The following is a 26,426-nucleotide window of genomic DNA, read 5'->3' on the forward strand; positions in this document are numbered from 1 at the left end:
TCAAGAGGAAAAAAAAGAGAGAGAAGGAAAAGGGAAGGTATTGCGCGCGTCTAAGGCAGCCACCATTTTGAAAACGCCAAGCTGCTGCTGCTGCTGCCTCTGCTGCTGCCGGGTACGTGCGCAGCGCGTAGCGTATATACATGATGGATGACACCCTCTGTTCTTGTGACGCGTTGCACCTGGCGGCAGGCTGTCTGCTGTGCGGCGACCAACACGATCGGCCCAGCACCTGCGTGCTGTTTGCAGGGAAGGCAGGAACAAAGCACGCGCGGGGTGTGCACACACACACGCCATGGGTAGTGCGTCCGCGCTCACTTGTTGTAGACAGCGGCTTGACTTCCGCGTGTGGCGCCTCTCTCTTTCAAAAACCGCGAGGGAAGACGTAGTATGCACGGAATTTGTGGCTCGGAACACGCCTGCGACAGTTGGATTACCTGCGTCCGCCGGGCGTTATTGACGAAAGTATCGTGCAGACCTGCCCGCACGTGTAGCCTAGCGGATTGCATTCTACATGTGGTGTGGCGTACTCTTCTACCTTAAAGGCATGGGGGCCACACAAAGGGGAGGAGTGTTGTGATCGGCGTGTGATTTGAAAGAATCAGTTTTTAATAATCGAGGCACGTGCAGAAGTTGCGCCCTCGTCGAGAGACACGAAAGGCTTGTGTGCAGCGGAGCTGTTGAAAGTGAGAGACTGATTTGAAAGGTAATTGTATTTTCTTCTTGGCTAAAAAAGGCATTCACCTATTTTGTATTTTTAACGACTGGCACACGTCTAATTTCCCTTCCCACTTGCGCGGCGGAAAAAAATGTTATCCGTGTTTGGGTTCTTAAGAAGGGGCAGCAGTGCAGTGTGTTTGTGGCTATTTCTTTCCTTTCGCGAAAGCAAGCGTTTCACCCTTTGCAAGAAAAGTTGTTTGCGCCTCAGACGGTTTGATATTTTTCGTATCACGCGCCGCTCAAAAACTACGCCCTTCACATGCCTGTCCTGCCTCATGCGCTCAGTGCGTGATCTTTTTTGATCACAGATGCACGACAACACTGTTGACGTTGCTGCTGTTTCTTTTCTCCCTCCATGTGGGCCCGCTCCTCTTGAGAGGGCATTCTTGGGCAATATGCATACAATGGAGATTATCGTATTCATTTCCGTACAGAAAGTGCCATCGAATGATGTATGGGACACCGTGCAAGGCCAACGCAGCGCCAGCGCGTCTGCTTCATTTGCATACACACAATAACACGAGGCGCCTCTGAGAAGGGCGTTCCAGTTGTTTTTTGCGATCACAGAGCCGTCTTCTTGTTGTACGTTAAGCTGCGGGGGCCGGTTGGCGTGAGGCCTCAAAGCGTGACGTTAGGCCTAATGTCAGGCCGGCATTACACACACCCTTCTCTCTCGAGGCGCCACTAAGTTTTTCTAGTTCCTCAGCTATGGTGACGCCGTTGCTAAGGCTCCATCTTGCATCCCCTATTCTGCCTTAGCTACACTACCTATAGTTAATGTATTTTTCTGGGCCGCATGATCAGGCGGGACTCAACAAAGTAAGTTCAGTTGCACATTCCTACCTAGCTACAAAAGAAATGAGAGAAGTGATAATTTTGAAGTTGTAAACTGGGGTGTATCTAAACGGTTTCGCTGGCCACCTGCCTTTTCAGGGGGGAATATGGCTTTTCACTGAACTTGTTGCTGAGCTAGTTAGTACGTACTTAAAGAAAAAAGAAAACGTGGCGCAAACTAGACGTGGATGAATGAGAGAAGATATGACAGATACTTGGTGCCTGTATCTGTTGCATCTTCTCTTGTTCGTCTGCATCTAGTTTGCGCCCGTTTTCTTCTTTCTTTAAGCATGGCTTTTCAGTTTTCTGGCAAGGACAGGATGAAGTGCTGCTTTCACAGGGAGACCTTTCACGTGCACGGCATTTTTGTAACCGTCGTCCGAGAGCACACGGTGCGTGGAGTTATAGGCGACGGCTTTTCAGTGTCGCGAAAGGTTGTTTCCGGCATTGAAAGTGACCAACAGGCGTTGCGAGGATACAAACCTTCTTTTTATGGACAGTGTTGCGTGTTTCGGTCCTAGCGTAGGAACAAGGCAGGTCGGCGTTTCTGCGGTAACAACCCAGAATTCTGCCGCCAAGCATAACATTGCTGCGCTGTTTGCTCGAGTGACCGCTGTACCAGCATTTTGCTGGACGGTCTGGCACTGGGACTCCTTTGTCCCAACGTTGGGCTATAAATTGAAAAGACTTGTAAGATGCGAAACTTTGTAAGATGCGAAAGGATTTCATTTAGCATTGCTAACAGCCTGAACACGAAAAGTCTCGAACCTGAGTGCCAAAAACTTTGCCAAAAGTGAGCTGTGAGATGGAGGGTGGTAGGGAAGGGGCAATTGAGACTTGAAAAGTAACTTCAACAATAACATGAATTGAGCGAGAGCAACATGGCCAGCAAATAATTTAGCCGCAAAACTTAATTTGAAACAATTATAAAAAAGATAAAAGTGGAAAAATTGGCCGTGTATCTGCTCCTTCCAATTGCAAATGTCAGCAAAAGACGATAGTCTTTGTCGACATTTGCCAAGTAAATGCCTCCCTTCGCTTTCCCGCTCACGTCAAATGCTGTTCCTCTGCCGTCACACTCCTTCCAAGGTAAACACACTAAAGGTTTGCTCAAGTATATTTAAATTTACCTCGTTCCACTGCTCCAGGCCGGGTGCCTCGATGCCAGCGCTGCCGTACGGCGGAGACGCGCATGAATCGAGGCGCCCTACTTCAACGTTTATAGAACTACGTTGCCCTACTCCACGTGCGTTCCAAGCAGAACGGGGAATTTATCTAGTGGAACCTTTCATAACTGCTGCCACTTGATTTCTTAAAATGCCGTCAGAAGCTGTAGTGGCGCGGGCGACAGCAGGCGACGGCGGAGTGAATTTTTTTTCTGGAGTGGATGTAGTATTTCATTTCGCAAAAATCAAGCGTGTATGAATTTTTTATGAAGAAACGCTGCAAATATCGCTCACGTATTGTTTTTCTGTCTTATATTTGCGTAATGTCTTGTTCTTGTTCGACAATGTTGACGAGTATGAACATTAAAACCGGACTTGGACATTTAGATTTGCCTGTGAGTATATAAGACTATTGCACGGATTTCGTTTCGCTTTGGCGGGCTGGCTGAATCGAACCACAGACAGACAGACAGACATACAGCCAGTCCGAAATTTCTGGGTTTAAGTAGCCCAAGAAAGACTTTCAAGAGGCAAGAAATGAGTTCGTGGCCATGCACAGCCACATCACAGTAAGCAAGCTCAATTCGCAGCCTCAAAAAAATTCGCGTCCGTTTCGTACATGATCACAGAAATTGTTTGGGTGAGAAAATTTTGCCGTCCGGAGTGAAGCTTTAATGAACCAAACTATAGCGTCGAGGAATCACTTTCTGTCGTCTTTTTCCGCTTGTCGATTTCCAGTTAAAGGGTGTATCGATGTAAGTCAATGACTTCCTTAGGTTGAAAGACACCTATAGAATGATCAGAGGAGGGGGGGGTACAAAATCGCAAACACATCGGTTTTGCCATGCGGCAGACCTCTTCCTTTGTTGTCTAGCAAGTTTGACGCGACTTGTCTAGTTAGGGTATCAAGGGGAGGGCGGAAGGGGGGAACAGAATTGACACGGGAGTGGCAGGCACGTTGATTCTTCTCTGCGATGCCTTCTCTTTGTCGTCTGGTGAGCCTGGCACGACTTGTTTTGGCTGGGCGTCTAGCATTCGTGGACAATGCTCTAGGGGGCGAGTGAGAAACGAGGCGTCACCTTTTCCGGAGGGCTTCGAGAGGTCGGTAGCACCTCCATCTTCGCCTGCGTGCCCGACAAAACGACTGGCACGTGTACGTCTTGTTTGCGCCACTGAGGGCTGCGCGGGCTGCTGACGTGTCTTGTTATTGTCGGGGGTGAACAAAAAAATTGGCGGAAGAGTCGAAAGGTGACGGTGTGAATGTATCTCCCTCGTGGATGAATTATAGGGCGGTGTTATACTGTAGACGGAACACTTGGCTTGCAAGGGAAATGTGAGGAGGCGTATCGTAACTCTGGCGTTATTACTTTGCCTTCCATGAAGCTTCACTTGAAGCTTCACTTTTTTTAAATACATCAGTGAGAAAGGAAATGTGTTAAAAAACATCTTTGTGCATTTGTGTTATAATTCTCAAGTTCAGTTGTATCGTTGATTAATCACATATTTGTATCAATAGAGGGAGAAAACGATTCCTTTTAGCCATCCATCATCCCTCAAGGTCTTCAGTGAAATGTTTTCCTTCGTGTTGCACTTCCTCACCTTTTGGAATGTTCTGTTTCGTAAACACGAGGTCTTTGAACCGCTTTCTGCTCTTTCAAAGGAGCATATGCGTGTAGCAGCCGAACAATCAACAAACAGCCTCCCTCAGAAAGTTTTCAAGGGCTCCACGAGGCCATTCCTGTTTTGACTCGCAATGGAGTGGCAATGCGTCTAGCGATAGCACTTGTCTAGGGACAGTGTGTGTCTAGGGACAGCCCGTGTCTAGTGGTGATAGCTGTGCGTCTAGGGACAGCTGGGCTGACGGTGTTGTGGCTTCGGCTTTGGCTCGTGCAGGAGCCATCCGGGAGACATGGCTACCCAGCTGGATCGGCTGCAGCAAGTGCACCCGGTGTCGGTGCGCGACATCAAAGAGAAGCTGCAAGCTCACAGCAAGAACACCAGCGCGGGTGCGTCGTGGTCTTCGCACCCCAGAAGGGCGCCCCTGTGTGTGAAGCACGACAACGCCGCCGTGAGTGTGCGACTCTTTCTCCCTCTTTTCGTTTTCAGATTCATTAAAGGGGCCACGAATGCAAAATTAAATACAACTTTGTTCAGTTTCGAAGAACGAGACTTTAGTAACTCACTCAGCTCCATTTCAGCCACGAAAGATGTTTCCTTTCACTGAAAAAACACACGGAATGTTGAGGAACTTTGAAATTTTGATAGAATCGGCATTAATGTCGTTAGGACAGATCAGTGTTTTTAATAATGAACCAGACTTGTATTTTGCTTTTGTGGCCTTTTTAGCTGTTGAGCATATTTCCTTCGTGCCCTTGAAAGCAGCACCTTGCCAATGTACCTTAATGCACGACGTAAAAAGAAAACATGAATGAAATGGGTTTCCCACGTGTTGGACGAGTCGTTTTAACAGACAGGGAGGGCATAAGGGAAGTGGCAGCTGACGAAACTCGCTGACGAAACATGCGAGGGAATGGTTGCCAGTCTCACGCATGCCGCTGAAGTGAAGCGACCAACACTGCTGTCAAGTGTGGGACACGTTCTTTCTGACGTAACGGCGGCGATAACATCGCAGTGTTGTCACAATGGTGACGCCTAGGTGTCACAATGGTGATGCGCGGGTATCACAATAGTGATGCGGGGTGTCACAACGGTGACATTGGGATGTCACGGTGACGTGGTTGTGAAAGGGGGCTCGCTCTGCCTCTGGGGATTTTAGCCTTCGCTTCACCTTGTCACGAGATATGGGTCTCGCAGCGGTGTAACGTGTTAGGCGAGTTGCCGTGGCTTTGCTTTGCAGCATCTGTTTAGTCGTGCGTGACCTCTCAGGTGGAACCTGATTTTGTTTTGTGATAAGGGTGTGAGAATTCAATGGTTACCCGGAATCGAGCCATGCTTGTGCAGACAGCCAGAAAGGTATTGTAGTGCACTTATGTGCACCCACAAAGGTAATCGTTTATCTATGACAGCACCAATGATGGGTGTTTGTGCCTGCCTTCTGTACACCTTAATAGAAAAGTGTTATAAAGCATGCATGGGGCTGGCGTGGCTTCGCTTGCAAAAACCCTTGGGTTCGTCACTTTTACCGCCATTTACCCACCTAGGCAGAGTGCTACACTTTTCTCTTTTCCAGTTTACTGCTTTACATTGTGGGCACCAATGCAAACAAAGTTTTAAAGCAGTTAATTTTTTTGTAACTGGGAAATTTTAAGAAACTTGCACCTTCTTTTGTAGCCAAATGGTTGCCACCCGTACGTTTTTCTTGCCACAGTTGTGAAGCTTTCTGCGCATATTCAAATAATACAAAGCTGGGGAAAAGAAAGTAGGTCATCAGAAGCAAGCTACATTGATGTGGTTCAGCCAACGTCTCACGAGTTTGTCCCTTAACTGCCAGACGTCTTTCTCAGCAACAAGTGTGCCGTCCAGATCTGCTTGCCTGTGCAGTAATTTTACAAGCACTCCTTATGAGTGAGAGCAAATGCTCCATTTTCTCTTACTGGACATAACGTATAGAGTTCCGTAATGCCTACACAGGTAATATGCCCAGTATGCAGTAAATCCTTATTACAAAGAAATCGCTTCATTCGAATTGACACTTGACCCTTTTAGACGCTATGTACACAACTGTGTACGTTTCAGTCCTGCTGTTTTTTTACAAAAGGAAACACCGAAGCTGAATGTTTTCACTAGTTTAGCATAGTTTTGTATCCTTCGTCTAACAATGAAGATTTTAGGGCCATCTGTCGGCTGTTAAGATTACTAAGAGCATAAACAAACAAAATGGCGACACGCGACAGCTTCAGCGGGTGAGCTTTTTCAACTTTTCCTCCTTGTTTTCACAAAAGAGTGCGGTACTAAAAAAATATAGAAAGAATGCATATCACACAAACGTAGACGCATATGTAAATTTTCAGTGTTACTTGACGCTCCTGACCTTTGTGACGCTATGTACACAATTCTGTACATGACTGTGAAAAAAAAAACGCTGATTGTGTAAGGGTCAGTAACCTGCCAATTCATCTGATTTGGTGAGATACAGAGCATAGAAAAAACAAAAAGATTTGTAGGGGGAAATAGCGAGCGGCGTCTGAAAGGCTTAAAGTTTTTCAGAGTCCAACCGCAGTGCAGGGAGAGCAATATCATCCCTGCTTTTAACGACATCAGTTATAACAAAGGGCTTTGTTATTAATGAGGATCTACTGTACTTCAAAGAGCGCACGTAGTGAAGGTTACACCTTTATCTAAAGCAGAGACCTCCACCCCTCTTCTGTGTTCACCTCCCACACCAACAACAGGCTGACCAAAGGCCGACCGATGGAACCACCACCACCACCAGTAGCATCACCCCCCAGCGAGAAGGCACGGGGGCTTCTTTCGCCACCAAGAGGCCCAGCCGCAAGCCATCTCCTCCACCGCCCCCCGTCCGACCCCCCGAAGCTCCGGACCCTCCCTGTGCGGTCGAGGGCTCCGAGACGACACGAACCACGACGACCCCGCGACACCGATCAACGACACCGACATCCCGCCGCTCGGTGAGTGCAAGCCGATAGTCGTTTAAGTTTAATGCATTCGATCAGCGTTTAATCACTGACGAATAAGTTCTGACCCGTTGCTGTGCTATCAGACAGTCGAACCTCGTTTTAACGAAGTAGTATCGGGACAGTAATTTAGTTCGTTATATCCGATGTTCGTTGTAACAGTGGAGCTCAAAATCGGTTCAAACTAATCGGTGACCTGCCTCCCGCAAAAAAACCCTTGATACAAAAACGCATTATTTGAATCTTCGAACCTCTACTATAAACAAGGTCACCATTATCTTCCTCCTTGTGGCATTTCAAGCTCAATGAAGAAGAACATGAAACGGGAAATTCAAACAGAACCGAGGTAACTTGACAAAACAGGCCTGTGTTCCTATTTTTTCGAGGAAGGATGTGACCTTTGCCTGGCGGCAATTCCCAGCACTGAGCAGGATGAAGTCTTCCACAGTGTCCACGAACAAGGGGCCTTTTCTACTTCAGCAGTTTCGGACGCCGGGAGTTTTTCCAAGTAGCTTCTCAGCCTCCTGGTCAAATATTTCTTTGTTATGTCCGATAGGGCGCGCGGCCCTCACAGTTTCACTTTCGTTATGAAAGAATAAGGGCCATTGAAATGAAGCGTGACCAACCAAAGTTCGTATTTATTTCGCTATAGCCGATAATTCGCTATATCAGTGTTCATGATAACGAGATTCAACTGTAGTTGTCTAGTTGTGAAGCTTTTCTCGGGGTAGTTTGGGGGCAATTTCAAATGTAACCTCCTGAAACCGATTTGAGGTGCTAACGTCTCACCATGCACTGAAAACAAACTCATACTGTGCTTAGTGTGATTTATCGGCATTTGGTGAGCCCCGACTTGTTGCTGTGCGCTCATATTTGGTTGGCCGTTAAACATTTCTGGTAACTACTACGCAATTATTTGCTGCTTCAGTGATATAAAGTTGTATCTCGAGGCATTTTCCAACCTACCTGTCTGTTCAAGAATCACTTCCATGCCGCAGAGATAACGATGTATAACGACAGTTATTTATAAGCAAGATTAATGGCAAATTTTCAATAAAATTGAAAGCATCGAGTGGGTGGCAAACTGATGTCGAAATTGTGAGTTGGTGTACGGAATGAAATAAAAAATGACTGCTGCATGCCTGAAAGAAGAATGCTGAAAGAGAAAGCAATTCAGAGAGTGCAATAATTGGCGAGAAAAGAACAGCGGCATGTTACATTAACCGCAAAGCAGGCATTTTGTCTAGGCAACCTCACGTGCACAAAACCACGGGCAGACAAGTGTTGTGCTAATACGAGTGTTTACGTAGCAGGCAATGAGACAGGCAGCAAAACCAAAACGAAAGAAGCCGTACCGCGAGCCAGATGTTTAGCCACAGCCATTCTTCCACCTCATTTGCTAGGGCTGCACAGATAAAGCCTACGCGTAGCGCTTGCCTCCTACTTCGCAGAAGCAACTTGTCACTTAGCCAGCCCTTCGAGTTGGTCACTTTTAAATTGTTTTTTGTTAGTAGTGACTAAGTAAATGCTCACTCACCACAGCCATTTAAGTAATCGGGGTCGCTACCTTTGCTTGGTGTACCTCATACTTGCAAATATGAGTGCTAGTGTCTTCTAAAATGGCGTAGTTTTGTTTGATGGTGCTTTGGCAAGCTCATGCGAGGGAAATATTTCGGAGTAGAGGCTTTCTTTCGCTGCGTGATCTGAACGCTTGAAATTCAAATAGCTCGGAAAAGTCCGCTCAACAATGCAGGAAGCAGCGCCTCGCGCGTGTTCTTTTCTACGTTCGTAGCAAGCCAGTGGCCTCTTGTTCATCAGCCCTGTCCCAGAAGACGCCTCATTACTCTTTTTTTGTTGTTCTTGCTTAGCTCGTACGGGGAGAGTACTAGCGGCGGAAAACTACTCTCGAGGCCATTGCCATTTACATGTCCCGATGACTCCCAGTGCAAGGACCTTCTCTTTTGGGCGGTCGGCAGCGCTTGCTTGGCGCACCTGTTTTCAAAACAACGCAAGACAGGTCGATGACCTTTTCTCGCCTGCAGCTGTCCCCCTGGGGGTGTTCATTGACACGCGATCATCCATTGTGTGGGCCATTGCTTCGCCGTTCTCACTAGCAGTGCAGCACTCCACGCGAAGGGCTTCTCTCTTTTCCCATATTTCTTGGACTGCCCGAACAATTGTTCTTGCGTCGCTGCATGGTAAGTGTGTCGGTCGCTAAGGAATTCAGCTATGCAAAAAAACGGTCGAGTTGGGGAGGGGGGAATGATGGAGTGGCGGTCGTTATTATTGTTCTGCTTGCGTGAATGTGCCATTTGTTGAAGCTCCTTTACGGATTACTGTTGGCCTAGTTGAGCATCAGTGCAATCTAATTGCTGGAGTTGAAAATTTCGAGACATTTCTGATTTGTACGGATACTTGGCTTGGCACGTTTGCCGAGCAGCTGTTTGACCCTGTAACTGACGGCTTTTTTTTTCTTCTCTTCCTTCTGGAAGCTGAAACGCTATTTATTTTTTGTTGCAGTTGTGTTTTGTTTAGTCATTAATGATACTGTTTTCGGGTGTCCTTAAAAAAAGGCTGCCAGTTGAACCTATTGCTTGAATTGCCATAAATATATCATGAACTGTAATTCTCTTGCGCAGCTTGCGTTGTTGGGGCTCTGCGTTGAAAGGTTTTATACTATGCATGTTCAAAAGAATATGCAGCAGTGTATGGACATGTACTGTATTTTCTCATTTATAATCTGCAATTTTGTTTTTCTCATCATGTGCCTCATTAACACAGGGGTGAGGCAGCTGCGTATATTTTGCAGTTTTGATACAACTCTGTTTTCCTGCACCAGGCTGCTCCAAAAGCGTGACAGTTGTGAAAATTGCGCCAGACTGCTCCAAAAGAGCCTGAAAAGCTGGAATTTTGATGCTCACGTTAGTTTCAAAGGGGGAAGAAGGGGAAAGTGGCAGCGTGATTTTCCGTAGGCAGGGCTATTTTTGGCAAGGATGGGGTGATGAGGTCCCGGTATTGTTAAGTCAGCCAAGCCTTCGTCTGGATTGCGGTACTAACTATCTGGCTGAAATTCTGAGTGTGCGCGCCCGTACGGAGGATTTTTATACCCGTGCTACACGAGCGTTTCGAAGGCCTTTGAGTCGAATGTCATTTTACTCACATGACACCTTTGAGCTGCTGCACGACGTTTTTCAAAGGCCTTTAGTTGAAATGCCATTTGAGTCAAAGGAGCACCACCAATAATAACCTTTGAGGCTCTCAAAGGCCTCTGAAACACAAACAGCCCTACTCTCGGGAGCAGTTTCCGCATGCCGTAATTACAAAATCAATTATTTGCGAGTAAAAATTGGGGTTTAAAGCGCACAATCTTCGTAATTTCTCGCTTGTTTTTGTTTTCTATGAGTCGCTCTACAATCACAAGGTAACTTGGTACTCTCAACACCGGCGCTGCGAAAAAAAAAAAAAAAAAAAAAAAAACTGGCTGTCAGCGCATGTTTTGTGCGCGCTTGTAGATTGTTATCAATTTGATCGCTAATAACTGTTTTTTTGCTCATTTTAACTTCAAAATTAAATTTTTGTCAATGACGAAACAGGGCAGTAGTGGCGACACCAAAACATATGGCGGGCAAATGCGGAAACTTTCAACTGCCTTTGAGGATTGTCATGTAGATTGGCGAAACTTCTCCTTCCAGTTCGAATGGCATTTGAAATTTAGAAGGGCATTCAACTCAAATGTCCTTTCAAACGCTCGTGTAGCACAGGTATTAGTCATTAAGCGGTCGATCAGTCAATTCAGTGGTTTTTGTTTAGGGGGAAGCTGATTTTTGTCTTGTCGCCCTTTTCTAGCGCGGCACTTCTCCGACCCGACGGCGCAGCCCTTCTCCCGGCCAGCAACTGGATTGCTCACCCGAACTAGCCGAGTCGATCCGTAGGCGGGTGCTTCAGGTGCGCCGCGGCGTGCGGCTGTACCTGCTGTGCCAGCGTGGGCCGCGCTCGTTCCTCATCGCTGCCGACCAACCCGACCACCGGTTCAACGTGGTGCTTGGACCACAGGTGAGGAGACAAAGGCTGTACTTCTTTCAAATTGGGCAAAGAAAGTTGTGTTTTGTCTCCGTGGTGCCTTGAACGACTAGAAGACAGTTTGGTTCGAGCAAGTGCTGAACTTGCAAGGGGCATGATAGGCATGAGAAGGACTACTGAGAAGTGTATTTGTTTATTTTATTTTGCTTATTTATTTTATTTGTGGGTGCTGCAGTCCCCTGGCGGGATTTTAGCAGGTGAGTACAAAAGACGAACGCCAGGCAAACAGATGGAACAGTCACTCACATTTCACATAGTAGGCAGCCATATCACACAAGGCAAACAACGAACCATCACTTGCGTTTTACAAACGTAAACAAACGTGACAAAATCAGTCATACAGATGAAACATCACTCTCATTTTACGAAAAGAAAACAAAGCTAGCACACAAGTAAAATTATTTTCTCTTCTATTCTAGACCAGCGGCAAAGGATGCTGAAGATTGTTTTGTGACTCGATGGTTATTTAGACTATTCCAATCCTGCACAGTTCCAGGGAAAAAAGAATATTTGAAGCAATTATTGCGGGTTTGGAACGGAGTTATTGTACGATCATGGCGTTGTCTAGTGGCGTAACCTTTGGGTCAGTGGAGTCTATCACTTGAGTTGGCGATAAGCAAGAAACCAGGAAGTGGAGTTGCTGACCGAGCTGCGTGCTTCTCCTGTCGTCGTTTCAGAGCTGCAGTTGCGCCAGGGGCCCCCACTGCGTCCACCTGCTGTTTGTGATGCTGAGAGTTCTGCGCGTGACTGACACGGATGCTCGACTGTTTAGGAAAACCCTCAAGGACTTTGAGGTGAGGGCGGCGGCGTGTCTTGAAACTTTTGGGCTGGTAAGGAGATGGAAGGAATGTCGACTTATAGCCCTGCTACACTAGCGTCCGAATGTCATCTGAACCAAACGTCATTTGACTCAAACGCCAAGTTGTGCTGCTACACTAGGTTTTAAAATGCCGTTCGGCTCAAATGACATTCGAGCCAAATGAGCACCGAGAGAGACGTTCGGGGTTTCAAATGCCATCTGTAGCACTCTCGCACGCAGCGTCTCCGATCGGCAATAAAAAAAAAATATAATACTTTCGTACGTAAAGCAAGCAAAATATTTTTGTTTGTGGAACTTTGTTCACTGTTCATTCACTTAAAACATGAAATCAACATATTTAATTTTCATACTCTCAAAACCAGTGGGCCAGTTGCAAAAAAAAAAAAAAACTACGCAAGACAGCCGCCACATTAGAGTCAAAACTGGTGTCTCTTCTAATTTTATATCATTTTACTGCCTTAGACTGCTCCTAAATTTGATTGTTGTATTATTGTACGAAAACGGAACGAGGTGACAGCAGCGCCACTACAGCGCGGCGAGCAATTGTGAACGCTTTCAAATGCCCTCGAAACTGTAGTGTAGCACGGCGGACTCTGAATGGCGTTCGAAGCACCCCATTTGAGTCAAATGACATTTGGTTCAAATGACATTCGGGCTCTAGTGTAGCTGGGGTATTACTGGCACATCTGGGCATTTTGTGGCATTTGATGCGTTGACCTGTGACAGGGACGCTGAACCGGTATTACAATTTGTTAACGAAAGCCGTTGCGCATGTTTAGTGAGCTTACTGTTTCCTGGTCATTCTAGCATTTTTTGTTAATTAAATATGTCCTAGAATGACCACTTTTACGGTGATCTTTAGATCTTACTTGCCTTTAATTAAGTAAGGTCGGGAAATTTGGGATAAAGATTGGGTGCTATTTTGAAAGTTACACACCGGCGAGCAATGGGGTTCTTGCTTGCGTCTCCTAAAAATTCGACTTTTATTTTTAGAGGCAAGAAATATTTTTCGGCGCCGTTAATCTTTTTTACAATGAATACAGTACTGACGGAATTAATGTACAACAAAGGACGGTATCGTAACGAAAAAAATTTATCAGAACTAGAGAAATGCCAATACTTGCTCTGAACAGGTACGTAGTTACCATCATTCTGGTTTCATTTAAGAGCTGCTTCCATTGGTAATGAAGAATAACGCAGTGGAGTGTTTGCTTTGGGCTGCCGTGGGGATTTCTAGTAACTACCTCTGGAAACTTCTCTTCTGCCAATTCGCTGCTAACATGCAGAGTCCGATCTCTCTTTTTGAAGGAAGTTTTTTGCTGCAAACTATAGAACGAAATATAATTTTTCATAGTTAAACGTATCACTACAGTTCCGTGGAAAAAAAAAATGCTCAGTTATATTTTTTCAGTGCATTTCTATTTTTCCTTGAAGAGTTTTGTTCCTGACAGCAGCCCCTTTTTGTTATCATAAATGTGATCTTGGATGGCGAAATTTTAAATGTTATTACCAGGCAGTACCAGTTGTTTCCAGGTGTTACCCAGAAATGAAGGGCCCTTACCTTGTCATGTAGTGTATTTTGTGATTGGTAATATTGTTGCATGAGTTTTATACAAGTGCGGTGTGGCATTCTGTACAAGTGAACACAACTTCATTTTTTGCTTGTGTTGTTCTAGGTGGACGAACTCCTTCAGGGCTTTTCTGTGTCCCGGCGGAGATCTTCCCAGCAATCTGACTGCTCCCTGACGGATCCCAAGTCACCAGAAGACCAACTCAAGACTTTGGAGGCTGCCGATGATAGCTCGGCCAAGGCCAGCGACGGGTAAGTTAACGAATTCGGCTACACGACTAATATTTCGAAGTTGATTCCTACGCTGGCCACGTACAATAATTACTTAGTCCACCCAAAAGAAGTATGAATGAACATGTTAATTTGTCTCGCGATATTTTTATTTGCTAAGCATGCTTACGGCACTGGACAAACAGAGTAGAACCAGGGGCCTGAAAATTAATATGAGGAAAACTGAAGTAATGATCAACAACCTCGGGACAGCACAGTGGTTTGAGATAGGTGGCGAGGCCATGGAACTGGTAAGCGAATGTATCTACTTAAGCCAAGCTGTGACCCTGGATCCCAACCATGAGGCAGAGATAATTAGAGGGATAAGAATGGGGTGGAGTGCATTTGGCAGTCATTCTGGGACAATGAATGGCAGCCTACCATTGTCCCTGAAGAAGAAAGTGTATGACAGCTGCATCTTACGGGTACTCACCTACGGGGCAGAAACTGGGAGGATCACTAAGAGGGTTCAACTTAAATTGAGGACGACTCAGCTGGCAATGGAACGGAAGACGATAGGTGTAACATTAAGGGACAAGAAGAGAGTGTGAATAATGCGAACAAACGCGTGTTAAGGACATATTAGTAGAAATTAAGAAGAAATGGACGTGGGCAGGGCATGTAATGCAAAGGCAAGATAACTGTTGGTCATTAATTAACTCTTTCGGGACCGCCAGAAAAAGTGATGAAAAAGGGAGGTCTCGGTACAAATTTTTTATTACACAAAGCAAAGGCACCATCCTGCCTTAGCATATACCAAAATGCAGCTAATTATATGTTCTTTGACATACAATACCAAGTTTTACTTAAACACTGACGATAGAACCATGAAAAAATCTGAAAGTGAGAACTTCGTAAAAAAACCGCAGAAAAAGATAGAAAAAAGCGTAAATATAAAAATATTAAAAAAGAATAAAATTATTTCAGGATATACAAAATCTAACACAATGCTTTGTTTCTTCATCTCCAAAGTTTGATGCGGCTAGGTGTAACTGGTTTTTTGTTTTGTGTGTGATCTCTTTGGCACTAGGGCCATGGCTACGTCGTCGCCCAGGTACACGCTGGGCTCTCGTCTCAATGAAAACTTGATCCGTTTCTGCGCTGGTGGCAGCAGATCACCACCATAGGTAGTTGACACCCTAGCGAATAAATATAAACCAGCTAGAGCATATTTCGAGCGCACATACCCACTCCAGAGCCAATTGAAACCGAAACCAACACCCACCTTTGAGCGCGATTTGATGTTCCTGGCTGATTGACACCCGAATCCTCACTCGAGCTGAAATCCGATCTCTAAAGCCACATTCCGACTCTTCACTGCCACTCTCATCGTTAAAATCCACAGTAGAAGGCGAAGATATGCGAGACGAGACGAGGTGGATTTCTTATTGCGCTCGCGCGAGTATGACGCCATGTTTGTTTACATTCGAAACCACTGCCCGTCAGAATAAAATATCTGATGCGTTGCCGCCTGATGCGTTGCCGCGATAAAAAAAGAAACTTCACAAAAGAGAAAACTTCAGTTTTCAAACTATCTCCTAGATGTCGCTAGGTGTTCCATCGAGCGAAAATTTGTATTCTGCAGGCTCGCGAAACCATCGATCATATGTGATCGATGGCCTATGGAGCGGTCCCGAAAGAGTTAAGGGCCACGCTTGCCTAGAGAAGGCAAGCGTGGCCGATGGCGGCAGAAAGTTAGATGGGCAGATGAGATCAAGAAGTTTATGATGATAATTTGGTCGCAGTTAGCAAAGGACCGGGCTAATGAGAGATTGATGGGCGAGGCCTTTGCCCTGCAGTGGGCGTAGATAGACTGGTGATGATGAGGATGATAATGGTGATGAGGTTTTTTTTTTTTTTTTTTTTTTTATAAGAGAAAGTGACAATTTTGTGATGCCTTGCAGAGATGAGGCCAGCACCTGCCCCATCTGCCTGCTGGAGATGTTCGAAGGCGAGTCTGTGGTCACCTGCGAGAAGGGATGCCGCAACAGATTGCACCATCACTGCAGCGCCATCTGTGAGTGTGTTCTGTTGTTTTTGCATGCTGAGGCCTTTTAATGCGTCTGTGGTGGCCACTGGGAGGGTAAGAGGCAACCAAATACGGTTGTCTGATTTTTTTTTTTTTGAATGCCAAATTTTTGCGATGTTTTCGCAGTCCCTGCCAGGTCTGAAAAAACTGGGTGCGGGCTGTATGTCTCATTTTAAAATCAAACGAGAAGACAGAAAATACAGTCGTTTCTAGCACAGTTTGAAACCGAAATAAAGTGAAATTGCAGTTGAACCAACTGCAATTTTAAAAAAATTCATGGTGGGGCAAATATTTACATTTCTCAGCCTTGGATTGTTCAAACGAGGACCTCAGCTTGGTGAAACTCACAGTTGGTTAACAACTGAAATTCACAGTTGTTCACAGATGTTCAACAAAAGATTGTTTTGCCTTCTGGCCTTATCTATGATTGCTAACGATCATTAGCATTGTTTAGTTATGCGGGGCCGCTTAGTTAAACATCGTGAATTTAAATTTTTATTTACACCTGCAGAAAGCTCTGCAGTGGCCTTTTGCTCATTTTGAGAATGTCTTGTATTTAATGCTACCACAACCAGCAGTGTTGGAAGTGTTTGTGAAAACTGTTTTGTTGGTAAAATGTTGTTAGACCTTTTGTTGTTTGTTATGTTTTCTAGGTACTTAGGGGAAATTTTTACCCAGGATGCTTGCTTGGGGAAACGTTTAATGAAGCATTTTGTTGTTTTTTACGTTTTCTATGCTACATCTGAATATTATTGAATTATCCCTCTTTACCGTTGCTTCTCACGGGGCTCTGGTTTGAGGCGGTGTAGTATTTGTTGACTTTAGGCACAGCTGTATCAACCATGGCTACCGACCGAGTGTACACGTTGAAGATGCTCTTTGATTGTCACTTCTTTAGGGGCACTGGAATGCAGCCGCAATGGAGATCCCGTGCACTGCCCCCTGTGCCGCTGTTGCTGGCAGGATGGACTTCCTACCAAGTAAGGCTCCTTCCCGAAATATGCGACTGCCCGTTACGTGAAGCAGATATATGATCGAATATATTGCTGGTTTTTACGGAAAGTAGACTGTTAACCAGTTCACTTAGTAGCCCACTGTGTAAAGTAGATTATATTGCAAAGTATATTGTCGCGTGCTTCTTTGTGAGGTAGATTATATTACCACAAAATTTAATCACTATAAACATCGAATGTAGAATGTATTGCGTGGTATATTTCCGTGCACTTTGTAAAGTAAATTATATTACCACAAAGGTTAATCACGAAGGATCGATTCTACTGACACGCTGAAATGGGTATGGGTGTTCGTGTCTGTACGTTTGGATGCTGCATGATGACAGTTTTTCATTAAAGAATGTAAAAAATATAGTCGCTGACCACTTCCACCAGTAATGAAGAAAGTCCTCGACTGGTATGTTGTCTAAAAGGGTCTGAAACAAAATTTTTTTGAAGGGATGATGGGTAGTTTATTTTGGTAAATTTGGCTATTACCCATAATGTTTGGACTGTCGCTGCAGCGATGTTTCAAAATTACGAATAATATCGAGGCACCCCTGGAGTTCCTAATAATGAGATTTCAATTTGAATATTACTTGAACTAGAAGGGGATCGCAAATAGTTTGACGTGATCGAAACCCCATTTTTATGTCGTTTGACGTAAGTTTTAATACAGAAGGTGCAAGCTCGATCTAAGCCAGTTTACGCGCATAACTAAGTGTAGTTTTGGGTTCTACCTCCTGGATTTATAATATCACAACTTTAAAAAGGCAGACAACCGATTTTTTGTAATCACGTCCTCTAGCTCATACAACAGCCAGCGTTTTATGTAGTGGGGTAACCGCATAGACATTCTGAATTAATTGGCAGAAATAATTTTAATTTGGCACTAAACCTTCAGAAATCAGAAAGGTTTCAGAAATCAGAATCAGAATTTTCAAAAATCAGAATCAGAATTATTTCCAACGTGCGTGTTGGGGGCCACCAGGCAAAAAGCGGCCATGTAGTCCCTAACTGGACACTGGTGTTTGTATGCAAACAGCTTCTTCGATTTCAATGTGTGATTCAAAAACCGCATAAGGGAATAGGAAAGACCACACCCTATTATTGTTTTAGCTGGAGGCAAATTTGTAAATACCTCTTTCCATCTCGCATCCAGTTAAAAGTTTGTTGCCGTGTGGCTCACTGTCACGTTTGCTAGCATTCCTTTTGGCTGCATACCTAAGGCTGGTCGATTTAAAAATTCCGCTTTCAAATGTTCTAGGGCGAGATCAGGAAAACCGTTTCGGTTCAAGATGTTTTAACAGATGCCCTTTCATCTGGGATAGAGAGCATACGTTTCACAAAAATCGGTTGTCTGTCCCTTTAAGTGTGCGGTTACAACTTCTGTGCTCTTGGTCGAAACCGACAGCTCACTCAGTCTGTCGTTGTGCGACTCGCAGGGAGGCCCTGCAGTTGGAAGAGGACGAGAAGATCCCGGGACCCCCCTGCCCGCTGCATTGCCTGCTCCGACGCGCGTCGGATGCGAGTCCATTGCCGCGCCCCGTTGGAATGCATCCGCCGTCGGCCACGTCACCTCCACCGACCCTGGTGATGCAGTTCTTCGGCACCGAGGTGGCCCAGTGCCTCGTGTCGACTGTCTGGTCCGAGAGGGAAGCGGCAGTGGTCGAGGTGGAGGCACAGGTGAGGTTATTTAAAATGCACTACTTGAAAGGGAAACAGCTTGTGAAACAAAAAAACTCTCCTTAGGTTGGTGGAAACAGGCTTGTAAATGGATTGAAGAGGCCATGCAGGCAAAACACAAGTTTAATTCATTTGCAAGATTGCCTCGATATAATCGTACTGACACCATGTTTAACACACACTTCATTCAAATAAACTATATAATTGGGAACAAAAGGAAATGGCCATGCGTCCCACTGGCTCATTTCCCGCAACGGAACCTATGATGTCATATGCCTGGCTCTGCGATTGGCTGAAGCCATTGGCTGAAACGCAGATTAAGCCATTGGCAGAAACGCAGGCTGCGATTGGCTGAAACGCAGATATGGCCGGGCTTATAAGCTTGCCAAATGAGCTGTTTGCACTTAAATGTAATGCATATTCATTTTACAGCAGTAAGAATTTCGGAGTAAACAATGGAAGTTACGAAGGTACACGTAAACATAAAAGTACCGATGCGCACTGCTGTTGGTACTGGGTGCAGTATGCTTCTTCTAGCAGCACCGCCGCTTTGGAGTTGTTTTACACGAAACTGGCCGATTGGCATAAGCGGTGATGCCTTACGTGACCCTGTTTGTGGAGCATACCACATGTTTCACGAAACGATTACTTTCTACCGTAACAAAAACAAGCCAGGTGCAAATACGGTCAAAAACAATGCAACGGCGAACAACGATCCGCGGCTCAGTATGGTAGCACCATCTAGGGGGACTGACGGTAAGCAAGGCTGCAGAGCCTAATGATGCCATGGAAGTTTAAATACCTGCCCTTGTGACCTAATGGCAGATGTCACGAAAACACCTGATTTGGTGGGAGAGTCAAAATTCAAACTTGTATTTTTCAAAATAATTTGTATTGTTCAAAATAACAAAAATGAAGTTACATAGTTTAAAAACGCTCTTTTCCTTTCTCTCCCCACAGTTACAAAGTCAGTGCTGGTTTTTGTGGTGCCTCTCCAGCCTTTCGTTTATTCCCCTGGATGTAACTGACTGTGCACTACTCCAAACTTGCACACTCTTCCTTTTTTTTTTTTTGTTCTTAAGATAATGTTAATCTTATGAAAAACTTCAGCCATAATTAAATCATCAATGTTGTTGCTGTTGGCGTCTCAAATTGTGCATTTTTTTGTCACATCATCAACAACGCCCCTGTTTCCTCCGGGAAGGATGTTGCTTTTCTTTGGGGGGGTGAAATGGGGTGCACAGATCCGATATCTTCACTACATTTTAGTTCTTCAGTTTCCTCGCTCTCTTTTTCGGAGGTCAGTGTAACTGGATTAGTTCTGAACGCACACCTGTAAAAACTGTTACGATGTCTTGCTTGCAAATGCCCAACTCTTCAATGCAACAAGCTGGAGGAGCCTAGCAAGTTCACTGAGAGGATTATTTCCACAACCAGCTTTGCGAGTCACAAAGAATAAACTTTTTTCCCCCGAAAGTTTACTCTTTCCTGCATTTCTAGGTGACCCACGCCCTTCGGCAGGCCGTGTCCAAGCCCATGTGTCTGGAGCCCTGGGGGGGCATTGAAGCGGTGCAGGCTGCCTGCTGCCGAGTGATCGCGCAGGCCATCGCTGACCCTGTGTATCGCGTTTACGTCACTGCTCTGGTAAGCAACCCTACTGCAACCAGGATGCCTGTCTGGCGTGCACTTGGCAAATCCATGCACTGAAAATTGCGGTAACTGTCTCTGCAATGGCATGAAAAAGTCGCCAATTCTTGTTCTTGTTCCTTTTTCTCACACCGTTCGTCATTGTTACGACTGAATAACAAGTGATGAAGGGAAGGACTTGCCTGCTTTCTGCAGTCGGGTATGTTTCTTTCCGACAGCGTTGCTTCAAGTCCATGCTGGTGCTGAGTCCGTGCGCCATGCTGGAAGACCTCCGAAACCTTCAGGACCGCGTGCGGAACATTGTGCGGGCGGTGCTCATCAAGTGTGCAGACGGCGGAAACAAGTACGCGCCATCTCTCTACTATCTGTCTTACCCATATCTGTCTTAGTGTATTCTCTATCTAACCCTGTTATGTTGTGTCTTGTACCTAGTTTACCTGTGTACCACTACCTATACAGTTGAATACCTGTCCACCTTACCTGTTTGTGTAATTGTATGTATGCATTGGTCATCGAAAAAAGTCTCATCTGTATATATCTTATCTACCCGAGATAAACAGAACATCTCTCCTTCTCATTTCATTTCAAACGCAGCATGGTCATTTTGAATCGTAACATCGGCTCGCAGGACACTGTAGGTGGAAAATGGGTTCAAGTTGCAAGCAAACTTTGTAGGAGCTTGCGGTTATATTCGGAGTAAACATAACCTCGACGAGTGTTGCTCATACCTTGCTCGACACACAATTGCTGTTTTCACAAAGTTTCCCGTGGAAAATATTTTATCACCTGATGTGAGAGGAAACTGGAGCTGGTAATTGCATAGCCAGATTAGCCACAACTTGCTTTTCTGGTTTGGCTTCTTATTGGAGTGCATCTTCGTAAGGTGCTTCACGCATTATCACATTACCTGGCTGCCTGAAGAACTCACTGGGCTGCTGGAAACTCTGGCTTTACCTTTGGTTGAATTATTGGAGGGTCGCAGCTTTTGACGCCACTTTTTATACGATGGGAAAGTTGTGAACCCATCTTTTTTAAAACAGTTACGAGTGTTTGAAATGACGAGTTGATACACTCAATCCTGGCACCTGGCCCAGGAGTGGGGATTTCTTTGTTCCCTTTAATGGGAGTATTTTTTACATTGCGTAGAAATAAATTTAAGAACTCTGAGGCAGCTGTTCTGTTTTTCTGTGTGAGTGGCTTCTGTTCGCCGAAATCCTATGGTATTACGTTTTCATTTGTGTGTAACGAGCATATATTTACATCATGCAAAAACAAGACTGCACAACTCCAAGGCAGTTGTTCCATTTGAATGGAAGTTACATTTAAAAATGATTGCCATTTTCTTACGTCATGTTGTATTGCAATTTTGTTCCGTCTAACGAGAGAATTTTATGTTGCGTAAAAACAAAACCAAACAACTCCGACACTGGCTCAAGTAAAAGTCCCGTGTAAACGATTTATCTTGACTTAATCTTGTTGTATTAGGTTTTCGTTGTTTTTTTTTTCGTTTTTTTTTTTGCCTTCTGAGTAGGATGTAATGCCATGAGCTTGTGAAGTGATTTGCGAGTTGGTAACACAGCGCTTTCCTCTCTCTGTACTGTTTTCTTTTTTGAAGTGGCGTTGTGTGTTTCCAGGAGAAGCCGTCAGCTGAGTCTGGCAACCCTCGCCGAATTGGCCCGTGGCCAGCTCGGAGCCTTGTCCGTGGGCAGTCTCACGCGCCACCCTGGTGAGAACCGAAATATCCGTCTATTGAGTGTGCCCTCTGACGTATTTCTGACGACAGAGCAGTAAAGTGTCGTCTCAGTGAAACAAGTTTTAGTACCTGCCTATCAACGGTAGTACCTCATCCTCTTTCGCCTAGTTCTGTTCTGATTGCAAACTCACGAATTCGACTGCAAGCATTTTTCCCTAACACACCCCCAAAGGGACCGTGCAAACAAAATACAATCTTGTTCAATTGGAAGAAACTAGAATTCGGAAACTCACTCAACTGCTATTCTGGCCCCGAAGGTATTTATTTCACAGTGCGGCAGAATTCACAGAAAAAGTTGGAAAAGTTGCTCTCAACGCCTGCAAGGGGGTAAAAGACTGAAATTGAAACTAAAAAAAAAAAGTGGAAATGCTTGCCTCGCGTACCGAATGCACCCTGAATACGCATAAATTTCGTAAGGTAAAAAGTAGGGGTGTGCGAATATTCGAAACTTCGAATATTCGATTCGAATTTTTCGGTATTCGATTCGATTCGAACGACACTTTTATTGTTCGAAATATTCGAACCACCCAAAACTAAAAAAAAAAAAAAAAAAATCAGAGCGTGTTTTAGCAGCAAAGTCGCGAAGCATATACCCGGCTAACGGTACGTGCTTTCGCAGACTGTATCGGTGTTTATTCGTAGTTACAGTGGACTCTCGATGATACGATCCTGGGGGTGCGAATTTCGGGATGATACGAATTTCCGAAAAGTCCCGGCGAAATTGCATTGTTTGCAATTGGAAAAATTTCGGCTGTTACGAACGGACCTGCGCGGCCCGGCGGAAGATACGAACGAGCAAGTGACGGCTCTCGCTCCCCTGTTTGTCACTCTTTCTCCAGAAACGGCCGGGCTGTTGTTTTCTGCTCGCGAAAACGCTCTGCGCACGCCAAACGCGCGCTGACACCGCCGCGAAACCACACCCACGCTGCGCGCGGCGCGGCCGGCGGCGTCAACATGGCGTCGGCTCCAGTCGCGAAGTGGCGCGGGCGCTCGAGCGACCGCTTCTAACCGCTCTTTAAAATGCGGCTCAAGGGAGACACGAAGTTGATTTTGCGGTAAAGGAGCTGATAATACATGCGAAAATGGTACTATAAAACATCATCCGCGCCGCTAATGAAAGCGCCCATAAAATATTTGTCGGGGTGCTAAGCCTAACCATCTCCGGCGGAGCCAAGCCGGCTGTCTCGGTCTCATCGCAAGTAGTCAGGCTCCTCCATTCTGCCGCGCGCGTCGTGCGTCACTTTCTTACCGACGTAGGCGCTACCGCGGGAGCGAAATCGTCGATGCGGGCGTGAAAATACAGCGCTCGCAGAGCCGAGGCGAGAGAATTGCGTGCAAAAACGCACCATGCGGTTCACGCTTGACTGTTGCGGCGTGTAGCGAGCTTGGGCACAGCGAGTGAGGAGACGAGCGCGAAGCTTTACGTGCTCCAAAAAGGGCTGCTTTGCGACATGGGGGTTAAAAAAAGCAGAAAAAATTACGAATTTTTTTACGCGAAAGTAAGAAAAGAAATAAACGAAAACTTTTTTCAGCGCCCAATTTTTTGGTCTGTGTTGGTTCATACGAATTTCGGATGATACGAATATTTTTCGCGGTCCCACGAGATTAGTATCATCGAGATTTTACTGTATCAGCGCGCGGCAATGTGCACGGGCTCGGGCATGCCAGCCACTAGTGTCTCAAGTGAGCGGCTGTTTTCGGTATCTGGTGGAGTCGTGACGAGCAGGAGGTTGTCACTGCTCCCCGAACATGTGGAGCAGTTTACCTTTCTCCATGTTAACATTTAAGTGAGTGCAGACCTTAACCTGTGAGTGCAATGGTATTGTGTAATTCCTAATTATACTTTGTGTGATTTGTTGTGCAATAAAGTTGCAGTTTTTGTGTCTCTAGATGGTGAAAACTTTAATTTTACAAAAAACAATAAGTATTCGTATTCGAAAAATATTCGAAAAATATTCGATTCGATTCGAACTTTGTTTTTGTTATTCGAATTCGCTTCGAAATTAAAAAATTGATATTCGCACACCCCTAGTAAAAAGTGCATTCATTGTGCAAGTTGATCCGCTATGTGCCTTGTACCTCTACGAATGCCTAATGCAAACATAGCAGAGTCGCATTCATAATTTGAAACCTGTTTTGGGGCCCTCAAATTAAATAATGTCTCTTTATTTCCCTCTTTCTTTTTATTGCGTGAGCAACTTTTGTTCATTGTAAATGCGTTCATTGTGTTCATGGTGAATGCCACTGCTGAAAGCAAGCGAGACCAATGGGGCTTGTTTAAAGGAGCCACGCAGACAAAATACAAGTTTGTTTTATTAAAAAGATTTTGTGTTTTATAGTGCCCTCAGGGCTTGTCCGGAAGCAAAATGTGCTTCATTATCCGAGAAATTAATCAATTTAAGTTGAAATTTTGATTCTCCTGCCAAATCATGTGCTTTAACAACGTCTGCAAGGACATCACATGAACCGCTCTGCAGCCAATTGCGAAGCCTTGTTTACCGTTAGCCAACCTAAGTGGTGCCACCACACCGCGGCAGACCGTCATCTGCCTTTGCTTTGTTTTTGACCATATTTGTACCTGGCTTCTTTTTGTTAAGGTAGAAAATAATCGTTTCGTGAAACATGGTGTTCGCTCGACAAAAATGGTCACGCAAGACACCGTCGCTTACGCCAATCGGCCAGTGTCGTCTGAGACAACCCCAAAGCGGCGCCGTGCTGCGCAGCTAAAACAAGCATAGTGTGCGCACCAACAGCAGTACGCATTGGTACTCAATGTTTTTGTGTACTTTCATAACTTCCACTGTTCACCCTACCATTCTTACTGATATAAAAAGAATTGCGCCCTAAATGTAAGCGCAAATAGCTCGTTCGGCAAGCTTATAAGCCCTGCCTAATTCGCGTTTGCTTTTGCCGGCCTCCGCCAATCGCAGAGCTGGCACGTACGACATCATAGGTTCTTCGGCGGGAAATGAGCTAGTGGGTCACATGGCCATTCCATTTTTCCCTAATTATATAGCTTATTAGAGCGAAGTTTACGTTAAAAGTGGTGTCAGTATGATTATAACGAGGCAATCTTTGAAATTGACCAAACTTGTGTTTTGCCTGCATGGCCCCTTAGAGTGCAAAGCTGGAGGCAGGCGCATCTGGCCGAGCCTCGAGTTCAGAAGGAGGGACAAGATGCTCACGCATTCTTGAATATCAACAACTGGGCCTTTAATTTACTTTAGTTTTCTGAAAGCAGGGTCATTGACGTGTAATTGTTCACACAAAGTTGTCACTTTCAGGCATGCCTAACAGGGCCCGGACTTTGTCTGGAATTTTAAGCGATGCTCATTACTCCAGGCACAAACCCAGGAAGCGCCTGGTAGTGTCCCTCTGACCTTTAAGGCCCGTTCACACTAGCGACGAAAGCGAGCGAAAGCGATGAAAGCGACGGAAATTTCTGTCGCTTTCGTTGCCTTTCATTGCTTTCGTCGCGCGACGAAAGCGATCGGTCTTGACCAAATTTTGTCGCCTCCGTCGCGCCGTCGCTTTTGAAGCGTTAGCAGGAGGCGAGACTTCCTGACGTCACATCCTGCCAAAGCACCTGGATGCTGTCTCCACAAGCGGCGAAGCTCCCGTGAAGTCTCACTCCGAGCGCGAGACAATAACAAGAAAAGCAAAAAATAGTCGTCGCCCGTCGCTCGATGTCGCGTGCAAGTGTGAACAGCAAAGGTGGCGATCGCTTTCGCCTTCGTCAATTTGTCGCGTCGCTTCGTCGCAAGTGTGAACGGGCCTTTAGGGTCAGTCGTGTTCAAGCCAGTGCCTCGTACGGTTGTGCAGTGAAAGCCTCTAATTGCCTGTTCATTCCAAGGGGACGGGTGCTGAGAGGGAGATATGGGGAAAGAGTAAGGGCGCTTGCCATGAGAAAATGACTCAAGAAGGTGAAGGCAGCATCCAGGGTCACTGCACGATCATGCCTGGAGCACTGACTGCGCCAAGCAGCGTCTGTGTTTTGGCACAATTGTGCGCACGTTCACTGCGCGCTGTCAGTGCGAAAACTGAGCTATCATTTCACAAACTTGGTTTACCGCGTTGAATCACGGGAGCTCAACAGCCTTGGTTTACCGTGTTCAACCACGAAAAATTAATACTTAAATTATAAGCGAAGCTTATTACGCCAGGCGCGAACCTAGGAAGCGCCTGGTAACGTCCCTCTGACCTTCAAGCTCGGCCAAGGTCAAGCGAGCTTCTCGTACGGTTGTGCAATGAAATCATCCAATTGCCC

The 26,426-nt window shown here is 45.5% G+C and overlaps 1 protein-coding gene across 3 annotated transcripts in view; it reads left to right on the top strand.

Annotated features, from left to right (window-relative positions):
• Positions 1-26,426, top strand: part of LOC144162495 (mitogen-activated protein kinase kinase kinase 1-like) — a 116,436-nt gene that overhangs the window by 66,578 nt on the left and 23,432 nt on the right. For 2 of the 3 annotated variants that reach the window (XM_077693057.1, XM_077693056.1), the window contains exons 2-12: positions 4,611-4,785; positions 7,070-7,306; positions 11,159-11,365; positions 12,070-12,186; positions 13,889-14,034; positions 15,957-16,069; positions 16,980-17,061; positions 18,519-18,759; positions 20,260-20,403; positions 20,625-20,749; positions 22,041-22,132. In XM_077693057.1, coding sequence (XP_077549183.1) covers positions 4,627-4,785; positions 7,070-7,306; positions 11,159-11,365; positions 12,070-12,186; positions 13,889-14,034; positions 15,957-16,069; positions 16,980-17,061; positions 18,519-18,759; positions 20,260-20,403; positions 20,625-20,749; positions 22,041-22,132 — 1,663 coding nt within the window. In that variant the 5' untranslated portion in view covers positions 4,611-4,626. Of the gene's footprint in view, positions 1-244; positions 704-4,610; positions 4,786-7,069; positions 7,307-11,158; positions 11,366-12,069; positions 12,187-13,888; positions 14,035-15,956; positions 16,070-16,979; positions 17,062-18,518; positions 18,760-20,259; positions 20,404-20,624; positions 20,750-22,040; positions 22,133-26,426 lie in introns of those variants that run through there. The other variant, XM_077693058.1, reaches the window with a different exon arrangement.

The sequence above is a fragment of the Haemaphysalis longicornis genome, unplaced genomic scaffold (genome assembly GCF_048455015.1).
Source record: "Haemaphysalis longicornis isolate Haplotype H1 unplaced genomic scaffold, Haemaphysalis longicornis Haplotype H1 scaffold_12, whole genome shotgun sequence".
NCBI lineage: Eukaryota > Metazoa > Arthropoda > Arachnida > Ixodida > Ixodidae > Haemaphysalis > Haemaphysalis longicornis.